Below are 23,131 nucleotides of genomic sequence, written 5' to 3'. Positions count from 1 at the left end.
TGTCAAATGCCTTTTCAGCATCTAATGTGATGATCATGTGGTTTTTTTTTTTTTTTCAGTTTATTTATATGGTGTATTACATTGACAGACTTTTGTATGTTGAACCACCCTTGCATCCCTGGGATGAAGACTACTTGATCATGGTGGATAATTGTTTTGATGTGTTCTTGGATTCGGTTAGCCAGTATTTTATTGAGTATTTTTGCATCAATGTTCATGAGAGAGATTGGTCTGTAGTTCTCTTTCTTTGTTGCATCTTCGTTTGGCTTGAGAATCAGGGTAGTTGTAGCCTCATAGAAGGAATTTGGTAATGTTCCTTCTGATTCTATTGTGTGGAACAACTTAAAGAGTGTTGGTATTATCTCTTCTTTGAAGATCTGGTAGAATTCTGTGTTGAAACCAAATGGTCCTGGGCTTTTTTTGGTTGGGAGACTTTTAATGATTCTTTCTATTTCCTTAGGGGTTATTGGTCTATTTAAGTAGTTCATCTGTTCTTGATTTAACTTTGGTATGTGGTACCTATCCAGAAAATTATCCATTTCTTTTAGATTTTCCAGTTCTGTGGAGTACAGGTTTTTGAAGTATGACCCGATGATTCTCTGGATTTCCTCAGTGTTAGTTGTTATGTCTCCCTTTTCATTTCTGATTTTGCTAATTTGGATGTTCTCTCTTTGCCTTTTGGTTAGTTTGGATAAGGGCTTGTCTTTCTTGTTGATTTTCTCAAAGAACCAACTCTTTGTTTTATTGATTCTTTGTATTGTTCTCTTTGTTTCTATTTTTATTGATTTCAGCTCTCAATTTGATTATTTCCTGGCATCTATTCCTCCTGGGTGAGTTTGCTTCTTCTTGTTCTAGAGCTTTCAGGTGTGCTGTTAAGTCACTAGTGTGAGATTTCTCTAACTTCTTTATGTGGACATTTAGTGCTATGAATTTTCCTCTTAGCACTGCTTTCATAGCGTCCCATTAGTTTGGGTATGTGGTGTCTTCATTTTCATTGACCTCTAGGAAGTCTTTAATTTCTTTATTTCTTCCTTGACCCATTGGTGATTCAGTTGAGCATTATTCAGTTTCCATGAGATTGTAGGCTTTCTGTAATTGTTGTTGTTGTTGAAATCTAACTTTAAACCATGGTGGTCTGATAGAATGCAGGAGCTTATTCCAATTGTTTTGTATCTGTTGAGATTTGCTTTGTGGCCAAGTATGTGGTCGATTTTAGAGAAAGTTCCATGGGGTGCTGAGAAGAAGGTATATTCTTTTGTGTTAGGGTGGAATGTTCTATAGATATCAATTAATTCCATTTGAGTCATAACATCAGTTAAATCCTTTATTTCTCTGTTAAGTTTTGATTTGGCAGATCTGTCCAGTGGTGAGAATGGGGTATTGAAGGCTCCCACTATTAATGTGTGGGGTTTTATATGTGGTTTAAGCTTTAGTAATGTTTCTTTCACATATGTGTGTGCCTTTTGTTTGGGGCATGAATGTTCAGAATTGAAACTTCATCTTGGGGGATTTTTCCTTTGATGGGTATATAATGTCCTTCTTGATCTCTTTTGATTGATTTTATTTTGAGGTCTATTTTGGTGGATATTAGGATGGCTACACCAGCTTGCTTCTTAAGACCATTTAATTGGAAAGTTTTTTTTCCCAGCCTTTTATTCTTAGGTAGTGTCTACATTTGAATATGAGGTGTGTTTCTTGTATGCAGCAGTAAGATGGGTCTTGCTTTTGTATCCATTCTGTAAGCCTGTGTCTTTTTATAGGTGAATTAAGTCCATTGATATTAATGACCAGTGATTGTTCATACCTGTTATCTTTTGGTGGTAGTGTGTGTGTACTTCTCCTCTTTGGGGTTTCCTGCTGTGGTGTTATCTATTGCCTGTGTTTTCGTGGGTGTATCTGACTTCCTTAGGTTGGAATTTTCCTTCTAGTGCTTTCTGTAGGGCTCGATTTGTGGATAGGTATTGTTTAAATCTGGCTTTGTCTTGGAATGTCTTGTTTACTCCATCTATGATGATTGAAAGTTTTGCTGGGTATATTAATCTAGGCTGGCACCCATGGTCTCTTAGTGTCTGCATTATATCTGTCCAGGTCCTTCTGGCTTTCAAAGTCTCCATTGAGAAATTGGATGTTATTCTTATGGGTTTGCCTTTATCAGTCACTTGGCCTTTTTCCTTTGCTGCTCTTAATATTCTTTCTTTATTCTGTACGTCTAGTTGTTTAATTATTATGTGGCAAGGGGACTGTTTTTTGGGGTCTAGTCTGTTTGGTGTTCTATAGGCTTCTTGTATCTTCATAGGCATTTCCTTCTTTAAGTTGGGAAAGTTTTCTTCTATGATCTTGTTGAATATATTTTCTGTGCCTTTGAGTTGGTATTCTTCTCCTTCCTCTATCCCTAATTGTTCTTAGGTTTGGTCTTTTCATGGTGTCCCAGATTTCTTGGACATTTTGTGTTATGACATTTTTTTGACATTGGTATTTTCTTTGAGTGACGAATCCATTTCCTTTATTGTATACTCTATTCCAGAGATCCTCTCTTCCATCTCTTGTATTCTATTGGTTATTCTTGCATCTGTGTTTCCTGTTCATTTACTCAGATTTTCTATTTCCAGCATTCCCTCTGTTTGTGTCTTCTTCATTTTTTCTATTTCCCCTTTCATGTCTTGAACTGTTGACCTCACATGTTTCATTGCTTTTTCATGGCTTTCTTTAAGGGATTTATTGTTTTCTTCCACTTTTTAATTTGTCTTTTCCTCTAGTTCTTCATAGATTTCTTTCCATTTTTTGTTTGACTTTTTCTCAATTTCTTTATTGATTTCCTCCACTTTTTTGTTTATCTTTTCCTCAATTTCATTTTTCATTTTTTCTTCTAAGGCCTCTAGCATCTTCATGATGCTATTCTTAAGGTTGCTTTCTTCTTCTACCTTGTGATGTTCAGGTCTTTCTGTTGGAGGAGAGCTAGGTTCTGGTGATGCTATATTGCTCTTTATGTTGTTGTATGTACTTCTGCCTTGATGTCTTCCCATCTCCTTCTCTAATGGGTATAGGAGGTGCCTGTGTCTGAGCGAGTTACTGTTGGTCCACTCTGTTTGTTGTGTCTGTGTCTCAGGGGGCCCCTCTGGGTCTAATCTTAGCTCTTGGTCTAATTGGAGCAGGCAGCTTCTGTGTCTCAGGGAGCTGCTCTTGGGTCAATCCAAGCTAGTTGATTCTGTGACTCACGGATTCGTTCTTCATCTTATCAGGGCTCTTGGTCCAGTCAGAGCTGACAGATTTGGCGTTTCAGGAAGCCTCTCTTGGTCTAATGAGAGGTTGCAGATTCTATATCTCAGAAAGCCACTCTTGGTCTAATGAGGGCTGGCAAATTCCCTGTCTCCTGAGGTAACTCTTGGTCCAATGACAGCTCTTTGTGCAGTGAGAGCTCTCTCTCTCTCTGGGCCAGATGAGAGCTGGGGGTTGGCTTCCAAGCCTCAGGAATTGGTGGGGGTCTTGGGCCGATGGGTGTGGGGCCAGGGCGTGTAGATTGCAGGGTCTGCTGGGGAGTCTTGGAGAAGGGAGACCTTCCCACAGGAGCCCTGCCAGCTGGATGGCAACTGGGGCCGAGTTGGGCAGGTGTTCCCCGGGAATGGCTTGGGCCCAGGGATGAGTCCTGGGGCAGGCCTCCCTAGATATGGAGCTTAGAATTTTTGATCTGCAGGCAGCAGGAATAGACTGCCACTTTGGGCCTGGCTTGAGCATCTGAGACCTCAGAGCCTGCCCCCAGTGACACAATTCTCCAACAACCCTATACCTCCTACAAGGCCATACCTCCTACTAGCGCCACTCCCTATGAGCCTGTGGGGCGATTATCATTCAAACCACCACAGTGTGGATTTGCAGGTAGACTTCACACACTGCACAGGAAGAAAGAAGATGATGAAGGCAGGAGGAACTTGGTTGCTTAGGCCTCAGTAGGGAAAGTGACTGTGATGCTGGTGCACAGGAAAACTAAACTTAGGAGGAGGAAAAAAGGGACAAGTTCAGTCAAATGCTGAGTCCAATTTCTTTCTAAGATAATGTGAATATTCCTGTAAATCAAAGAGAAATTGGGGTTTTATTGATTTCTAATTAAACTTTGCTTATTAACTTTTCCTTATTTTAGAAGTTAGGACCCTCGGTGATATCAATTAATCCCTATTCTTTCATAGGGAACATTTTGTGTTTTGTCAGTTTTATGTAAGGTATTTTCATTTTACAAATATTATGTGATTTGCTTTTTTTTTTTCATTGTATTTTTTCATTTATATTTCTTGTTTTTTCTTTTATTATTACTAGGAAATTTTCTATTCATTTTACATACCAACCACAGATCCCCCTTACCTACCACCTCCCAACCCTCACCCTTCCCTTGCAACCCACCCCTAAGGCAAAGACTCCCATGGGGAGTCCGCAGAGCCTGGTACATTCAGTTGAGGCAAGTCCAAGCCCCTCCCCCTGAAGAAGGTTGTGTAAGGACTCCCACTGGGCTCCAAAAAGCCCACTCATACATCAAGGACAGATCCTGATCCCACTGCCAGGGGGCCCCTTAAGCAGGTGAAGGTAAACAACTGTCTTGCTTATGCAGAAGGCCTAGTCCAGTTCCATGGAGGCTCCACAGCTATTGGTCCACAGTTCATGAGTTCCCACTAGTTTGGTTTGCTTGTCTCTGTAGGTTTCCCCATCATAATCTTGATGCCCCTCACTCATAGAATCCCTCTTCTCTCTCTTCAACTGGACTCCTGGAGCTCAGCCTGGTGTTTGGCTGTAGATTTCTGCATCTGCTTCCATCTGTTACTGGATAGAGGCTCTATGATGACAGTTAGGGTATTCATCAGTCTGATTACCGGAGTAGGCCAGTTCAGGCACCCTCTCCACTATTGCTAGTAGTCTAAAGTGGGGTCATCCTTGCGGATCCTGGGAACTTCCCTAGCACCCGGTTTCTCCCTATCCCCATGATGTCTCTCTCTCTCATGGTATCTCTTTCATTGATCTACCACTCCATCCCTGTTCCAGCTTGATCATCCAATACCCTTATGTTCTCATCCACCATCCCCTATCCTCCATTCCCCCCTCATCCCCTCATGGAGAGCTCATCTATTTCTCCTTCCCAGGGAAATCCATGCATCCCTCTTTGGGTCCTTCTTGTTAGTTAGCTCCTCTGGAGCTGTGGGTTGTAGTCTGATTATCCTTTGCTTTACATCTAGTATCCACTTATGAGTGAGTACATACCATGTTTGTCCTTCTGAGTCTGGGTTACCTCACTCAGGATGATATTTTCTAGTTCCTTCCATTTGTCTGCAGATTTCATGATGTCATTATTTTTTTACTTCTGAGTAGTACTCCATTGTGTATTTGTACCACATTTTCTTTATCCATTCTTCAGTTGAGGGTCATCTAGGTTGTTTCCAGGTTCTGGCTATTACAAATAATAATGCTGTGAACATAGTTGATCATGTGTCCTTGTGGTATGATTGAGCATTCCTTGTGTCTATGCCCAAGAGTGGTATAGCTGGGTCTTGAGGTAGATTGATTCCCAGTTTTCTGAGAAACTGCCATACTGATTTCCAAAGTGGCTGTACAAGTTTGCATTCCTACCAACAGTGGAGGAGTGTCCCCCTTGCTCCACATCCTCTCCAACATAAGCTGTCATCAGTGTTTTTGATCATAGCCATCTTAACCAGTGTAAGATGATATCTCAGAGTTGTTTTGGTTTGCATTTCCCTAATGACTAAGGATGCTGAGCAATTCCTTAAGTGTCTTTCAGCCATTTGAGATTCTGGTGAGAATTCTCTGTTCAGCTCTATAGCCCATTTTTTAATTGGATTGTTCAGTATTTTGATGTCTCATTTCTTGAATTCTTTATATGTTTTGGATTTCAGACTTCTGTCAGATGTGGGTTTTCCCATTCTGTTGGCTGTTGTTTCGTCTTACTATGTCCCGTGCTCTACAAAAGCTTCTCAGTTTCAGGAAGTCCCATTTAGTAACTGTTGCTCTTAGTGTCTGTGCTACTGGTATTATATTTAGGAAGTGGTCTCCTGTGCCAGTGCATTCAAGACTACTTCCTACTTTCTCTTCTATCAAGTTCAGTGTAACTGGATTTATGTTGAGGTCTTTGATCCACTTGGACTTGAGTTTTGTGCATGGCAATAGATATGGATCTATTTGCAATCTTCTACATGTTGACATCCAGTTATGCCAGTACTATTTGTTGAAGATGCTTTCTTTTTTCCATTGTACAGTTTTGACTTCTTTGTCAAAAATCAAGTATTCATAGGTGTGTGGATTAATGTCAAGGTCTTTAATTTGGTTCCATTGGTCCACATGTTGGATTTTATGCCAATACCAAGTGTTTTTATTACTATAGCTCTATAGTAGAGCTTGAGGTCAAGGATGGTGATGCCTCCAGAGGTGGCTTTATTATACAGGATTGTTTTAGTTATCTTGGGTTTTTTGTTTTTCCATATGAAGTTGAGTATTATTCTTTCCAGGTCTTTGAAGAATTGTGTTGGTATTTTGATGGGGATTGCATTGAATCTGTAGATTGCTTTTGGTAAGATGGGCATTTTTACTGTGTTAATCCTACTGATCCATGAGCATGGGAGATCTTTTCATTTTCTGATATCTTCTTTAATGTCTTTCTTCACAGACTTAAAGTTCTTATCATGCAGGTCTTTCACTTGCTTAGTTAGACTTACCCCAAGGTATTTTATATTATTTGTGACTATTGTAAAGGGTGATGTTTCTCTCATTTCTTTCTCAGCCCATTTATCATTTGTATGTAGGAGGGCTACTGATTTTTTGAGTTAATCTTGTATCCTGCCACATTACTGAAGGTGTTTATCAGCTGTAGGGGTTCCCTAGTAGAATTTTTGGGGTCACTTATGCATACTATCATATCATCTACAAATAGTGAAAGTTTGACTTCTTCCTTTCCAGTTTATATCCCCTTGATCTCCTTTTGTTGTCTTATTACTCTAGCTAGAACTTCAAGTACTGTATTGAATAAGTATGGGGAGAGCAGACAGCCTTGCTTTGTTCCTGATTTTAGTGGAATTGCTTTGAGTTTCTCTCCATTTACTTTGATGTTGCCTGTCAGCTTGTTGTAAATTGCCTTTATTATGTTTAGTTATGTTTCTTGTATTCCTGATCTCCCCAGGACCTTTATCATGAATGGGTGGTGGATTTTGTCAAAGGCTTTTTCAGCATCTAATGTGATGATCATATGGTTTTTTTTTCTTTCAGTTTGTTTATATGGTATATTACATTGACTTATTTTTGTACATTGAACTGTCCTTGCATCTCTGGGATGAAGCCTACTTGGTCATAGTGGATAATTTTTTTAATGTGTTCTTGGATTCGGTTTGCCAATATTTTATTGAGTATTTTTGCATCAATGTTCATGAGGGAGATTGGTCTGTAATTCTCTTTTTTTGTTGCATCTTTGTGTGGTTTGGGTTTTGGGGTAACTGTAGCCTCATAAAAAGGGTTTGGTAGTGTTCCTTCTGTTTCTGTTATGTGGAATAATTTGAAGAGTATTAATAATAGCTCTTTTTTGAAAATCTGGTAGAATTCTGCTCTAAAAACATCTGGTCCTAGGCTTTTTTTTTTTTGGTTGGGAGACTTTTAATGACTGTATTTCCTTAGGGGTTATTAGTCTATTTAAATAGTTCATCTGTTCTTGATTTAACTTTGGTATGTGGTACCTATTCAAAAAAATTGTCCATTTCTTTTTGATTTTCTAATTTTGTGGAGTACAGGTTTTTGAAGTATGAGCTGATAATCCTCTGGAGTTTCTCATTGTCTGTTGTTATGTCTCCCTTTTCATTTCCGATTTTGTTAATTTGGATGTTCTCTCTCTGCCTTTTGGTTAGTTTGGATAAGGGTTTTTCTATCTTGTTGATTTTCTCAAAGAACCAACTCTTTGTTTCATTGATTCTTTGTATTGTTCTTTGTCTCTATTTTATTGATTTCAGCTCTCAACTTGATTATTTCCTGGCATCTATTCCTCCTGGGTGAGTTTGCTTCTTTCTGTTCTAGAGCTTTCAGATGTACTATTTAGTTGATAGTGTGAGATATCTCCATCTTCTTTATGTGGGCATTTAGTGCCATGAATTTTCCTCTTAGCACTGCTTTTATAGTGTCCCATTAGTTTGGGTATGTTGTACATTCATTTTCTTTGAATTCTAGGATATCTTTAATTTCTTTCTTTCTTTATTTCTTCCTTGACCCATTGGTAATTCAGTTAAGCATTATTCAGTTTCCATGAGATTGTAGGCTTTCTGTGGTTTTTATTGTTGTTGAAATCTAACTTTAAGCCATGGTGGTCCGAAAAAATACAGGTGCTTATTCCAGTTATTTTGTATCTGTTGAAGTTTGCTTTGTGACTGAGTATGTATAGATTTTAGAGAAAGTTCCATTGGGTGCTGAGAAGAAGGTATGTATATCTTTTTATGTTAGGGTGGAATGTTCTGTAGATATCTATTAAGTCCATTTGAGTCATAATATCTTTTCGTTCCCTTACAATGATTTCTTCCATTTTTTTGTTTGTCTTTTCCTCTATTTATTTAAGGGCATTTTCATTTCCTCTTTAAAGGTTTCTATCTTCTTTCTTTCTTCCTTCCTTCCTTCCTTCCTTCCTTCCTTCCTTCCTTCCTTCCTTCCTTCCTTCCTTCCTTCCTTCCTTCCTTCCTTCCTTCCTTTCTTTCTTTTTCTTCCCTCCCTCCCTCCCTTTCTTTCTCTTTTTCTTTCTTTCTCTCTCTCTCTCTCTCTCTCTCTCTCTCTCTCTCTCTCTCTCTCTCTCTCTCTCTCTCTCTCTCTCTCTCATACAGCATGTATGACTGCAGGCCAGAAGAGGGCACCAGAACTTGTTACAGATGGTTTTGAGCCACCATGTGGGTGCCAGGAATTGAACGCAGGACCTCTGGGAGAGCAGTCAGTGCTCTTAACCTCTGAGCCATCTCTCCAGCTCCCCTATCATCATCTCAAAGTCATTTTTACAGTCGATTTGTTTTGTTTCTTCTGTGTTAGGATTTTCAGGTCTTGCTGATATAGAACCACTAGGTTCTGTTGGTGCCATATTACTCTTTATGTTGTTGAATGTAGTTTTGTACTGGCATTTACCCATCTCTTCCTCCAGTCACTGCAAGTGGTGTCAGTGTCTGAGGAAGCCTCTTTAGGTCCAATTGGCAATATTGTTTCAATGGGAGCTCTTGGACCAATCAGAGCTTTTGGTTCAGTGGGAGCTGGTGGAGTCTATGTCTCAGGGAGCAACTGTGATCTTAGAGGGTGGGTTGGTATGTGGGGTGGGGTGAGGCTTGTAGACTTCAGGGTCAGGTGGGGGATGGTGGTAGTCCGACCTGCTTGCTGGAGTTCTGCCTGCTGGCCTGTAGCTGGGACTGCAATGGGTGGGGGTTTGAGGGCATGGATTGATTGGCTAGAGGCTAGACTCACCTCCTGGTCTACTCAGAGCTGGCCGAGTCTGTGTGAAGATTTTATTAGTTACTTTTTTTTTGATATGACAGAATACCTGGCAATAGCAATGTGTGCAAGGGTTTGTTTTGGCTCAGCATTTCAGGGACCATCATGGCAGGGAAGTCAGGGTGGCTGCTGGTCACAGTGCAGCCGTAGTCAGGAGGCAGAGAGCTATGGCTGCTAGTGTTCTGCTTGCGTGCTTCCTTTTGAATGTTATCCAAGACCTTAGTTCAAGGGATGGTGCTGCCCACCCACTTCTCTTAATCTAATCCAGCAAATTCCACATAAACAGTCATAAAGGCTGGTTTCCTAGGTGACTCTAGATTATTTCACATTGGCAGTATTAGTAATTGCACTTATGGTAAAGCAAGTGAGAGAAACAATATGTAGATTAGGGAGTAACAGGAAAGTTAGAAGGAAGCCACTTGGTGTGAAAGTGGTGGTCCGTGCTTTTGAATTCCAGCATGAGTTGGGGAAGAACCCTTGTAGCCCCAGCCTTGATGGAGTTGGTGGAGGTGAAGGAAAGGCGCTTTCACTGGGGATGTGCCACGGGTTTGCCATGCTCATGTGGATAACTACATACGCATGCACATTGGCAGCACTCAGTCCCTGAGTTATTAGTAAGAAAACAAGAAAAAGAGGATGTGAGATTGGAAGAAAAATGGGTTAAAAGTACTAAGGGGAGTTGGAGGAAGGCATGGGGATCAATATGAACAAAACATTAATAAATGGATGAAATTTTCAAATCATAAATATATTTAAAAAGTTTAAAAAGTAGATAAGAAACATAATGGAAGTATTTAGCTAGTTCTCAATGCTGATTTGGTATTATAATTTGTGATTTTAGTATCTTTCCTGATTTTATGGATCTTCTAAGTATTATGTTAATTCATTTAGTGTATTCTACCTTTGTATTTCTGGAGACAACTTTATTTGGACTGAGTAACTAAACATAATTTAGTAAATAATGGGGCAGCTGATTCACTCATCACTGTGATATATGTCAACCTCATCTTCTCTGCAGATAGCTACTATGTCACATGGGGAGCCCGGCATAGCTCAGGAGCAAAGACAGTTCCAGGACAGCCATTACCTCCACACGGGAAACCACTTGGCAAACTGACCTCTGCAGACCTGAAGGATGTCATTAAGAAGGTATGGGAGCCAGGCGGTGGTGGTGCATGCCTTTAATCCCAGCACTGGGCAGGCAGAGGCAGGTGAATCTCTGTGAGTTCGAGGCCAGCCTGGTCTACAAAGTGAGTTCCAGGACAGTCTGCAAAGCTACACAGAGAAACCCTGTCTTGAAAATCCAAAAAAAAAAAAAAAAAAAAAAAAGAAGCTATGGGAATCACGTTTGGAGTAAGATATGGTTATGATAGTAAGTTAAGGTATTTGTCAGACATTACTAGACAGACAGATGCATGTAAAAATTACTAAGATATCTTTTTAAAGATGGTGTTGGCATTGGGATAGCAATGAGAATAGTGACTGGGAAACATCCCTGGAATGATGAGTGTCACACCTCAATATTACAGTCACTTGATGAAAGAGAAAATGGGTGGGCTCCAGGGTGGCACCATCAGAGTCAGGTCACCATGTGAGGGCTAGAGATTCTGAATCTTGGTCTCCTGTGCAGTTTTTCTTCCTGGTCTTCCTTTTGCCCTTCCCCCTCTTCTCTTCTCCCCGTTTTTCCTTATACTCCTCCCTCACTCACTCTCAGTTTAGTTGTAAGGAAGAAGAAGAAACAGTGAGGCATGTATATATATACATCTTTTTTATTGTGTGTAACATATGCTTGTGGGTACCCCGGGAAGCCAGAAGAAGGTGTCAGGTCCACCCGAGCTAGAGGTCGGCTGTTGTGAGAGACCTTACATGTATACTGGGAACCAAACCCCAGTTCAGCTGCAGTGTTGTCCAAAGCTAGTTGAATTTTGGGCACCCTTGAACTTGTTTGACATGAGTTTGTTATAAACCTACAAAGTTGGGTTATTATGCAGTAAAATTTTAGATGTGAAATAAAATGTAATATTGTCAAAATATATCTTACTCTAATATTTTAAAAAAGATATATTATCATCATCATCATCATTATTATTATTATTTGTGTGTGTGTGTGTGTGTGTGTGTGTGTGTGTGTGTGTGTGTGTGTACTGCATGAGAGTATGTGCATCATGTGCATGCAGGAGCTGTGAAGGCCAGAAGAATGAATCAGATCCCCCTGGAATTGGAGTTATAGGCCATGAGGATGCTGGGAACAAAACCCAGATCCAGCAAGACTTCTGAACTATCTCTCCAGCCCCAGAAAAGTAACATTTTTATTATATAATTAGAAATTACATTAATTATAAAATCTGTTTTTGTTTTTCAAAGGGTCTTATTCACTATGGACGAGATAACCAGAATTTAGATATTTTACTTTTCCAAGAAGTTCTGGAATATATGTCTAGGATAGACAGAGTGCTAAGTTTCCCTGGAGGCTCGCTTCTGTTGGCAGGACGAAGTGGTGTGGGGCGGCGGACTGTCACGTCTGTCGTCAGTCACATGCATGGTGCAGTGCTCTTCTCCCCAAAGATTTCCAGAGGCTATGAGCCAAAGCAGTTCAGGAATGATCTCAAACATGTGAGTTGTGGACACTGTTTTCCTTTATTTGGTTTTAAATCTCACTGATTATTAAAGCTAGTTAGACTCCTACATGTAACACATTTTTCTTTTAATTTTGTTTTCCCCATAAATTTTCATCTGTACCTGGGAGATTCCTGTTAGGATATCCAGGTTGTGGGCATCTGAGACTATGGGATGTCAAGTTGGTTGATAAGTAGGAATATATATATATATATATATATATATATATATATATATATATATATATAATCTGTGTAGAAAGAGTAAACTTATGAAAACGATCTAGTTTTTGCTTAAGTGACTTCTACAATAAATTTTTCTTCAAGTAATAGTTATGGATGACTTTACTTTCCAAATAATACAGGTCAAATATAATTTTCTTTCTGTTTCTCAGTTATAAATAAGTTGGTAAATAGGCACTAAGTAAGCTAGGTGTGGACACTTGGGGGGAAAAGGCAGCAAGATCCTGGCAAATTCAAGGCCAGCCTGAGTCACATAGCAAGATGCTGTGTCTCAGAAACAATGCCAGCAGTAACATCAAACCAACAGACTTGTAAATAGACAAATGCGTTATAGTCACTTCCTTGTGGAGAGAACCCCTCTACTGGAATTTGTGGTGTGCCATGGCCACCTCACAGGCACACTATCTGTTTCACTCTTCAGACTGTGTTCAAGGGTATCTTGTTATGTTGCCATGCCAGCCAAAGGTTGTAATCTTTAACTGCTCCAAAAGTCACCAAGAGGACTGGTCTTCCCCTTGTTTTGCAGGTGCTGCATCTGGCGGGGATTGAGGCACAGCAGGTAGTTTTACTTCTTGAGGATTACCAGTTTGTACATCCTACATTTTTGGAGATGATCAATAGCCTTTTGTCTTCAGGCAAGTGAATGGTTTCTATGAAGCAAATATAAGTACTGTTGTAAAAATTATCCAATTAAAGTTACTGTATAAAATACTGCAGGGAACCTTGAACATAGTTGTTACTAAGGTCATAAGAGCTGACACATGGTTATGACTGAAGAATTGAGATCTCAAACTTTGTAAAACCAAGAATATGTAAAAGTTATTGTTAATACTTCTGGTAATGACTGAACAGAAAAAATTTAAAGTAAAAATTGAAAAGCATTTCGTATGTAAAATTGGTTTTGAACTGGTATATGCTAGTCAAAGGAAAAAAGAAATGTGATATTCTTCCACAGGCGAGGTCCCTGGACTGTACACGCTGGAAGAGCTCGAGCCTTTGCTGTCGCCTTTGAAAGATCAGGCTTCCCAGGACGGTTTCTTTGGACCAGTCTTCAATTACTTCACATACAGTAAGAGGCGGAGAGTTCATCACTAAGTGTACCTTCTGGTTGGAGCGAAATAAATATGATTTAATAGGGTGTTGTGTACAGCTTGGCACCTTGGCCTGATTAGAGGTGGGGAGGGAATGAAGAAAACAGTAAACATAGTAAATGACAAATAGCTGCACAGAGAAATGGGGAAGGTAGGCCATGCTTGCTTTAGTGGAGTAGTACCTGTTGTACAGTACCCAGGTCCTCAGTGTGAGTCTCATGCTCAGCACAGGAGTTAGAGTTGGCTAGCCTAGGTAGGAGGTGCAGTTACTAGTTCTGCACATACTGCTCAGTCATTTGTAAACATTCATTCCTTTGTACATAGTCAACATTTGCACTTAGACCTGAGAAAGAATTTGCCATCACTCTAAGCCTGACCCAGGTAGGGGGTAAGGCTTTGCCAATTTCTCATGGGCCTGAGACATTGGTCCTTGACATGGCTGTGTACTTGTTAAGCAGTAACATTCACTCAGGACTTCCTAGGCTCTCCACAATTTAATTTGTCTTAATTTTTCACTAGATTGCAAAGGTATCTTAAATTTAGGGTTCTTTGATCATTAACACCTCTTCTGTTATTTTTTCCTGCAGATTTTAGAAAGTAGCACAGAAGAAGCCTGTAATAACAATATCTTAGGAAATTTTATGAGGGCAATGTTGGAATTGCAGTGATATTTTTGGAATACCAACCTTGCTGTTTATATTTTCACTTAGTCATATTATACTAACTATAGTAGTAGATCTTGTCTTAAATAAGACATCCCTTTATACAAAACCACTTCCTTGTGCACTGTGGAAATAAAGTAGAAACTTTTAAAAGCATAAGTCACAGTACCCAGCCATTTTTATATGATATCTTTATGAATCTTTTTCTTAGCATCTGTGACAAACCTGCATGTGTGCAGATATTTTTTATTCATTCTTTGAGAATTTGATACACTTATACCATGTATCTTGATGATAGCAACTTTCTGCTCCCCATCTAACTCCTAGGCTCCTCTACCACACCCCACTCCCAACTTGATGCTGTCTTTTTGTAACCCACTGAATCCAGTCAGTGCTGTCCTTGTTTCCACGGGTGTGGGGCCAGATACTGGATCTTAGGAAGTCTACCAGGGGCCACTTCTTGAAGAAGCAAGTAGTTTTTTTTTAACCAGTGTAAAATTCTTGCCTTAATATTACTTTGTAGTTTGCTCTTTCCCATAAGCAGCTCCTACTGTTTCATTTCCAAAAAAAAAAAAAAATGTTTATCATAAAACCAGTCTATAAATAAAAGTTCTTTGATTTATAGTTGTTCTCGTAATTTTCCATGATTATAGTTTCTCCTGTTTTTCAGGAATTCAACAAAACTTGCATGTTGTCTTGATTATGGATTCTGCAAATATGAACTTCATAATAAACTGTGAGAGTAATCCAGCTTTGCATAAGAAATGCCAGGTGCTGTGGATGGAGGGCTGGTCCGACAGCAGCATGAAGAAGGTGTGTTCTGACCTTGAAGCTTGTTCTACTTGGTGTTACTTTCACAGTTTGTCTTTGGTGCTGGTTTGAACTTTAGCTTAGCCGAGGCACTAGGCATTTCTACTGTGTCTGGAAGCATCTCTGTTTTCCTTCTATTCCAATGATAGTTTAGTTGAATATAGAATTTTAGATGGAAACTTTTAGTTGAGTATAGAAATTTTAATGGAATAAAGAGATAGTTATCTTTTTAAATTTTATGCCTTGGATTTATTAGCCTAACAGGTGCTAGCCTAGAATTTAAAAAATGTACAGTAAGAATTTTACAAAGTGAAAATTTAAAAATTTAAGTACTTTTTGAAAAGCACGTTGAGGGGCTGGATAGAAGAGATCTGCTGGATGGATTGGGAGCTTGTGAGCATGAGAAATTGAGGGTTGGGGGGTGGGTGGAGGGGGAGAGTGCTGAGAGGGATGACTGGAAAGGGGCCTTAGGGGGTCGGGTAGAAGCCTGATGCAAGGGAAACTCCCATTAATCTACAAGGACAGCCCCAGCTAAGACTCCTGGCAGTGGTGGATGCATAGCCTGAACTGGCCATCCCTGTGATCGGACTGGTGACTACCCCAGTTGTCGTCTTAGAGCCTTCATCTGGTGACTGATGAAGGTAGATTCAGACACCCATGGTGGCCAGAGCTCAGGGAATCCTGCTGAGGAGACGGCTGAGGGATTATGGGAGCCTGGGAGGTAGGGGCCAGGCACATTGCAGGAAAACCCACAGAAATGGCTAGCCTGGCTCATAGGAACTCACAGAGTCTGAACCAACAACCAGGGAGCCTGCATGGGACTGCCCTGGGCCCTCTGCATATATGAGACAGTTGTGTTGCTTGGTCTGTTTGTGTGACTCCTGAACGTGAGAGCATGTAGTTGGAATTTTCTCCAGTCCTGCCTGGCCCATGGTCAAGACAAATCTCTCTCACCTACCAGTCCTGCAGCCACTCAGACCCAAATAAACACATACAGGCTAATATTATTTAAAATTGCTCAGCCATTAGTTCAGGCCTACCACTGACTAGACTACTTAAACTCAGCCCATTTCTGTTAATCTATATATTGCCACGTGTTCCATGGCTTTACCTGTGTTCCATTACATGTTGCTCCCTGGATGGCTGGCTGGTGTTGCCTTCTTCTTCCCAGCCTTCTCCTCTCTCTTTGTTCCGCCTATACTATACTTCCTGCCTGGCTACTGGCCAATCAGTGTTTTATTTATCCATCAAATCAGAGCGACACATTCACAGCCTACAGAGTGATATCATAGCAGGAGCAGGTGCTGCCCCTGGTGCCTTGACGAGCTCTTGGACCCACTCCTTGTGCTGGATTGCTTGTTCCAGCCTTAATACAGGGGAGGTGCTTGTCCTGTGGCAGCTTGACGTGCCACGTTTTGCTGACGCCCATAGGCTTACTCCTTTCTGAGCAAATACAGAGGAGGGGTGGGTTGGGGGGCAAAGTGGAAGGGTAGGCAACCCAAATTGATTTTAATGTGTGAGTTTATAGCACCGTTCTAACTACAGTCCACTTATTTTACTTTGTCTGAATCAACCTTAGACATTGTGCGTTGAATAATATTCATACTCCCAATCGCTTGCTTATTTTTGTATAATAGAAATACATATCATGTCTGGTACATTTCAGAGTAGTGTGATGTCACATCACAGACGAAGCTTTAAGCAGACACGTTTTAGCCTGTGTGAATAGAAGACGAGCGGTTATGAAGTCCTGGCTGTGCTGCTGTATTTTCTCCCTGATCCCGAAGGGATCCAGTTATTACTGGAGATGAAGGGTGGTTTTGCTATTGAGTGTGATGAGACAAGTGGCAGGAGGGGAGTTGAGGACACTTGCACAATAAAATTGTTTCACCAAGGAATTTAAGCCGATAAAGAGGAGAATTACAGTTTGAAAAAGATGAGTGACAATGAGAAGAAGGTGGTTGAGTCCCCAGGGACTGGACTGGAGCAGAGGCTGAAAGGAGGTTGGTGTTGAACGAGAGCCAGCCTGGAAAGCAAGTGTCTTGGTAGAAGGGTGAGAAACCCAAAGGTAAAAGCTTACCACGAAAGGATGGGGACAACTGTGAGGGCCAAGTTTGGATCTTCCCGAAGCCAAGTAAAAAGTTGGGTGTGGTTTTGCATGCTTATAATCTGAACTCTGGGAAGTAGAGACAGGTGGGTCCTTAGGCAGGCAGCTGGCCTGATGGGTGAGCTCCAGCATGGTGAGAAGCCTGTCTCCATAGAGGTGGGTAGCATTGTTGAGAATGACACTTGGGGTTGCCCTCTGGCCTCTAGACACACAGATGCTTGCACATGCTTCCCTCACAAGTGCTCTCTCAAACACACTGTACCTCACAAATGTTAACTTAAATCCTCTTAGAGACTTTACCGCTTTGTCATAAATCAATGAAAGGAAGTTCAGCATTAGTTAAGGGATATATTTTGGGTTACATTTCATTGAGTGGTAAAGAAATGTTCTGCATTTTAGATACCGGAAATGTTATTCAGTGAAACAGATGGTGAAGAAAAACATGACAAAAAAAGAAAAGAAGAAAAGAAAAAAAATTCAGGTAGTATTTTGGGGTAATTTATTTATATTTTTTGAATTTATGATGTACTACCTTTTCTCACATTAGAGATTCATGGGAGATGATTATATTAAACAGTGTGAACTATAGCATGTCTTTCTCTGTACTGCCAGCTCGCAAATAATGACATGGAGACTTATATTGATTATGAAAGCTTGATCTTAGCTTCGGCTTGTCCCACTAGCTCTTGCAACTTAAATGAACCCATTTATTTTAATCTACATTCTGTCACATACTGCTCATGTTGCTTTTTCTGCATCTGGCTGGTAACCCTGCCTTTCTTCTTCTTCGAGTCCTTTCTGTCCCCAGAAATCCCACCTAACCTCCTCCTGCCTTGCTATTGACCATTCAGCTCTTTAATCACAGTGACACATCTTCACCCAGTATAAAGGGACATTCTACAACAGTGAATTGTTAACAGTAACATTTCTTGTGCATATTAACATTTGAAGCTCTCTTCATTTTTAAATTAAATTTGTGTCAGATAGGAGCCAAAAGAGTATGTATATGTCAGAAATTAAAAATTGATTTTGCCTGGGGGCTGGGGAGATGTTTCAGTAAACTGCTTGCATGCATGCATGAGTTTGATTCAGGACCCACATAAATGCTGATGTGGCACTTGCTTGTAGCCCCCTGCTAGGAAGGCAGAGGCAGGAGGATCCCTGCACTTGCTGCCTAGGCAGCCTGGCCTAATGACTGAGATCATTCTTGAGGTTGGTCTTGGCCTCCATGTGCACGTGCCCTTTCACATACATGTGCACCCCACATGACCTTGCACGTACGCTCCTATAGCCTCATCCCTACCCTCTCACAGACAAAATGATATCTGACCTGGTCAGTTGAAGTCCTGATTATATTATTTTGACTCTGATCAGTAGGGACATCATATAACTTCATTTAAGTTTTGTGATATTTTGTGAGTAAAGATGGTATAGTTTGTCAATTGTAGTATTAGTCCACATTAATTTTGGATAAGTAATATTCTTTATACTATAGTCATATTTATTTAAAACAAGCATCTAGTCATAAAATGTTTAATTAAGCTTGTTTTATGCTAGATAAAGGGCTATTTTCTGAAGGAGCTAATAGCCTAGTGAAAACAAGAATCATGCTGTGCATAGACATTAAATTCTGATGTAGAAGCAAAGGGGTGGTAGAGTTCATCTAGAGTGTGTTGAAAAGTGCAGTTCTGGTATGGCAAGTATGCCAAGAAGTAGAAGCACTCTAACCAGCCAGTCTGGGAAGACGTCCTGGTCAGAGTGTGTGGTCTGAAGACAGCATGGAAGAGCAGCACAGGCATTGCTTTGGAACTGTGAAGAAATGATGGAAATATCAGTTTCAGTGGAGAGGAAAGGTGGGTGGGGTTAGAACTAATGGCTTAGCATACTGTACTGTGTTTGCAGTCTACTTCGTGAGTGACCTGGGGCTCGTAGAAGATTTTGGTAACAATATGATTAGGATTTCCTTTTACACTAGGATCTCTAGGTCTGTCTCCCCACCTCTACCCTACCCTTACTTTTTCTCCAGTTATTATGGAGTGGTTACTTTGGGGAAATGGCAGGTAACTAGACCACTTTAGAAGTACACTTCTGTGATATGGGACAGACAAGGCCTGAACCAAGGAAGAGGTAAGGTGACAGAAAAGAATGGACTTGGAGGGTATTGGGAAATAGTTGCCATGAAGCTTGAATGTGTGATGGTTGTGATATACAAGAAAGGATGAGTCAAGGGTGTCCCACTGGCTTCTGGCTTAAGAAGTAATTAGAAGTTGGCTTCCTTCACTGCAGAAGGGAATACAGATGGTCAGCGAGACATAAGTGTGTGCTTGATCACAGATACATTGAATTCAGTTTGAACTTACTCTTTCTGATTTTTAAAGTATTCTCCCCTTCTCTATCAAATGAGTAAATTTTAGAATCTCTTTTCTATTTCAAGTAGCTCTTACTGTGTTGACTTTTTGATTATATGCACAATATAGTTTTAATTAATTTATAATGTTATAATAACTAGTAGATTCATTTTACAGCAATAGCACTGTGTAGGGGAAATAAATGACAGTGGAAAGATAGAGACTCTATAACCATAGAGCTCAGGTCCTAAGGAGCACTGGAGCTATGGATGATTTTATTCTTTTAAGAAAGGTCTTGTGTTTATAACTGCATAGAGTGGGGTATCTGAGATATAAGCAAGATTATTTTATGTAATTTTTAACATATCATGCTTATAAATAACTTTTACTTCCTATCTTTTTCTAGTTGATCCTGACTTTCTAAAATCATTTTTATTAATCCATGAGTCTTGTAAAGCATATGGAGCTACCCCAAGCAGGTACATGACCTTTCTGCATGTGTACTCTGCCATCAGCAGCAGCAAGAAACAGGAATTACTGAAAAGACAAAGTCATTTACAGGTATAGTATTGGTAATCTTTAAATATTTCATTTTTTGTTTTCAGTTATTATGCCTTGTGTTACTGCTTATAGGGAATGATAATGCAGATCACAATGGTATGTTGCATGTGGCATATATTCAGTATAAGAAAATAATGTATAATAAACCCTCCAGAAACAATTATACTTCCCTACAGTGTTTCCCACTAGACTGTAGTAAGGTGTTTTTCTTCTTTAGTAGTTATTTGACCTTTAAGGGATAACATTTAATGTTTTGACAAGTGTAGTGCTGCCCCTGAGGGTCCTTTTTCCATGAAAGCATTTTAGAAATTGACAAGTCATTATTTACCTGGGCATGATCCATGTAATCAAAGTACTTGTGAGGCTGAGGCAGGAGGATTGGGAGTTTGAGCTAGCCTGGGCTAATTAGTAAATCTTGTCTCAGGAGACAAGAAAAAAAGAAAGAAAACAAAGGAAATATAAACAGTGATTTTGTAAATATTATTGATTAGTATTTGACATGAAACTGAAATTATGTTTTTTTTTTTTTTTTTTTTTTTTTTTTTTTCGAAACAGGGTTTCTCTGTGTAGCTTTGCGCCTTTTTCCTGGAACTCACTTGGTAGTCCAGGCTGGCCTCCAACTCACAGAGATCCGCCTGGCTCTGCCTCCCGAGTGCTGGGATTAAAGGCGTGCGCCACCACCGCCCGGCCCTGAAATTATGTTTTAAAAGCAAACTGATGCTTTTGGTCAAAATTATATTTTATAAAATAATGTCCTTACTCATACTGCTTCTGTAGTGAGTCTTTGCCTGGCCAGCCAGCTCCTAAATAACCACACGGAGACTTCTTACTAATTATGGAAGCTCAGTTTTAGCTTAGGCTTGTTTCTAACTAGCTCTTATAACTTAAATTAACCCATTTCTATTAATTTATGTGCTGCCATGTGGGTCATGGCTTGTTATCTCATCTCCTACATGACCTGCTTCCTCTACTTGTCATGGCAACTCTGCCTTTCTTCCCAGCATCCTCTCTGCTCTGAACATCCTACCTAGCTGTTGGCCATTCAACTTTTTATTAAACCAGTCCGAGTGACATGTCTTCACACAGTGTAAAGGAATATTTTGCAACATTCCCCTTTTTGTCTCAATAAAAAGGAAAGGTTTTAACTCTAACATAATAAAACTATAAGTAATAAGAACAATTATCAGGTAAGAATTACATTTAAAATGTCCAATCCATTTGTATTTGGCATATTTGGAGAAAATATTCCATTATTTATTCTATCTTGATGAGCCCAAAGCTCTGTACTTAATTTAGCTTCCATCATAACTAAGAAACACTGTAACTATCTAGTCCTCAACTCCATCAAGGACTCCAGAAGGATATAATATTACCCGAGGACACAAGAAGTGCAGTGCAAACCACTTCCAAAGCAACAGAGACAGCTGGCTTCCTGGACAGTCACCCCAAGGTTCCTCTCTAACATTGGGACATCCAGCTTCAGCCTATGGGTGTAGAATATCTGACAGACTTTTCTGTGAAGCAGGAATTTTTGAAGGACTCTCCTACCCTTTCTTGGTAAAGTTCACTTTCTTTTGTGTTCTGCTTGTCCAGTTTGGACAGTATACTGTCAGCAGTCAAGGCAAGGGCAGTTTCTTGCCCACATGGCTAGCGTTTGCCACAAAGAAAGCAAACTCCATATGGAGTTCTTCAATGCCCATCATCCTTTTATGAAGTAGATTGGTGCTACCAGGAGCAGACATGCCTCACTGTCATGAAAAGCCCTATGTTATTAAAACACTAAAATGCCCATATTCTGTAGGTCTATGTAGTGTTTAATACCATTTATATATTTAAAATGTCTCTAATTTACATTGAAAATAAACCAAACATGACTATAAGTTTGATTGTTATAGATGACTAACTACCAACCTGTATTTCTTTATTATCCTAAATAGCTTTCAAGGATGAAAACTTTAGATTACATGTATAAATGAGCTCTATAGGTACAATACCTTAAATGAGAAATAGAAACATATAATACAGTATAATAAAAAGAACCTTAAATTTGTATCAATATACCAAAATCCATACCAATGTAAAATATTTGAGACTAGACCTTTTATGTCATCCCCCCTTTTCCCTTCAAAAAGAAATCCCTGAATCTAATCTCCTTTGTTAGGTTTCTCTGTGACCATGATCAGTAACAATTTGTAACCAATCCCCCTAAATGATGACAAACATCCATAGCCCATTGAATGACCAAAAAGCACCCACCTCACCTCTTGGGAATATCGGTGTTGTGTTCTCTAGAATGCTTCCTGTTGTTTGGGGGTGTTGAAATCTTTGGGAGACCCTGAGAAAATTAGGATAATGGTCAAGTCCTGCCTAAAATAGTCTGTGAGACTGGACCATCTCAGCCAGCAGCCTTGAAGCTGTTCTGGACGCAGAACTCTGAAGAAACTGTAACAGAGGCACTCTGAGGGGCTTATTTATTTATTTATTTATTTATTTATTTATTTATTTATTTATTTATTTATTTATTTATATGACTGTCTATATCCTTTTTTTTCCCCTTAAGCCTCTGCACATTGTTAAACACACTGTAACCTGTTTAGAGGGTTTTTCCATCTGAACCTGCTTTACTGCATATTTGTAATCTTTTTTTGTCTGCATGAGCAAAATCTTAAACAACGAGACATGTTGGCACAGCTGGTGGCTCAAGTCTGCATGCAGTGGCCGGGAGACTCGTCTCTGTACCACAGTCCATATGAGAGACTGTGGTTCTAGAAAGCTATGTTTGGCTCTGTTTTTGTGTGTTTGGAAATTTTTTAAAGCATTCTCAGGTCCTATGTGGAAATATTTGCTACCACATTGGATGCCATTTGTAGTAAGTCTTTCTCTGTTCTACCAGCCAGCTCCCAAATGATCATATGGAGACTTCTTATTAATTATGAAAGCTCAGCTGACTGCTTAAGCTTGTTTCTTACTAGCTCTTATAATTTAAATTAATCCATGTCTATTAATTTATGAGCTGCCACGTGGCTCATGGCTTGTTACCTCATCTCCTACATGACCTGCTTCCCCAGCCTCTCCTGGTGACTGCACTCTTCTTCTTCCCAGCGTTCTCTCAGCTCTGAAAATCCTGCCCAGCTACTGGCCATTCAGATTTTTGTTAAACCAATTCGAGTGACATATCTTCACGGAATATTCCACAGCAACTTCA

At 39.9% G+C, this 23,131-nt stretch overlaps 1 protein-coding gene across 4 annotated transcripts in view; it reads left to right on the top strand.

Annotated features, from left to right (window-relative positions):
- Dync2h1 (dynein cytoplasmic 2 heavy chain 1) overlaps window positions 1–23,131 on the top strand; it is a 237,405-nt gene that overhangs the window by 72,068 nt on the left and 142,206 nt on the right. For all 4 annotated transcript variants that reach the window (XR_013052597.1, XM_016002328.3, XM_006983760.4 and 1 more), the window contains exons 48-54: window positions 10,508–10,638; window positions 11,854–12,102; window positions 12,874–12,982; window positions 13,303–13,416; window positions 14,771–14,913; window positions 17,417–17,498; window positions 19,772–19,926. Coding sequence is in view for 3 of the 4 variants with exons in the window: in XM_016002328.3 (XP_015857814.2) it covers window positions 10,508–10,638; window positions 11,854–12,102; window positions 12,874–12,982; window positions 13,303–13,416; window positions 14,771–14,913; window positions 17,417–17,498; window positions 19,772–19,926 (983 nt within the window). In the remaining variant the exon portion in view is untranslated. The remainder of the gene's footprint in view (window positions 1–10,507; window positions 10,639–11,853; window positions 12,103–12,873; window positions 12,983–13,302; window positions 13,417–14,770; window positions 14,914–17,416; window positions 17,499–19,771; window positions 19,927–23,131) is intronic.

The sequence above is a fragment of the Peromyscus maniculatus genome, chromosome 7 (genome assembly GCF_049852395.1).
Source record: "Peromyscus maniculatus bairdii isolate BWxNUB_F1_BW_parent chromosome 7, HU_Pman_BW_mat_3.1, whole genome shotgun sequence".
NCBI lineage: Eukaryota > Metazoa > Chordata > Mammalia > Rodentia > Cricetidae > Peromyscus > Peromyscus maniculatus.
This window is presented reverse-complemented; position numbering and strand designations above follow the sequence as displayed.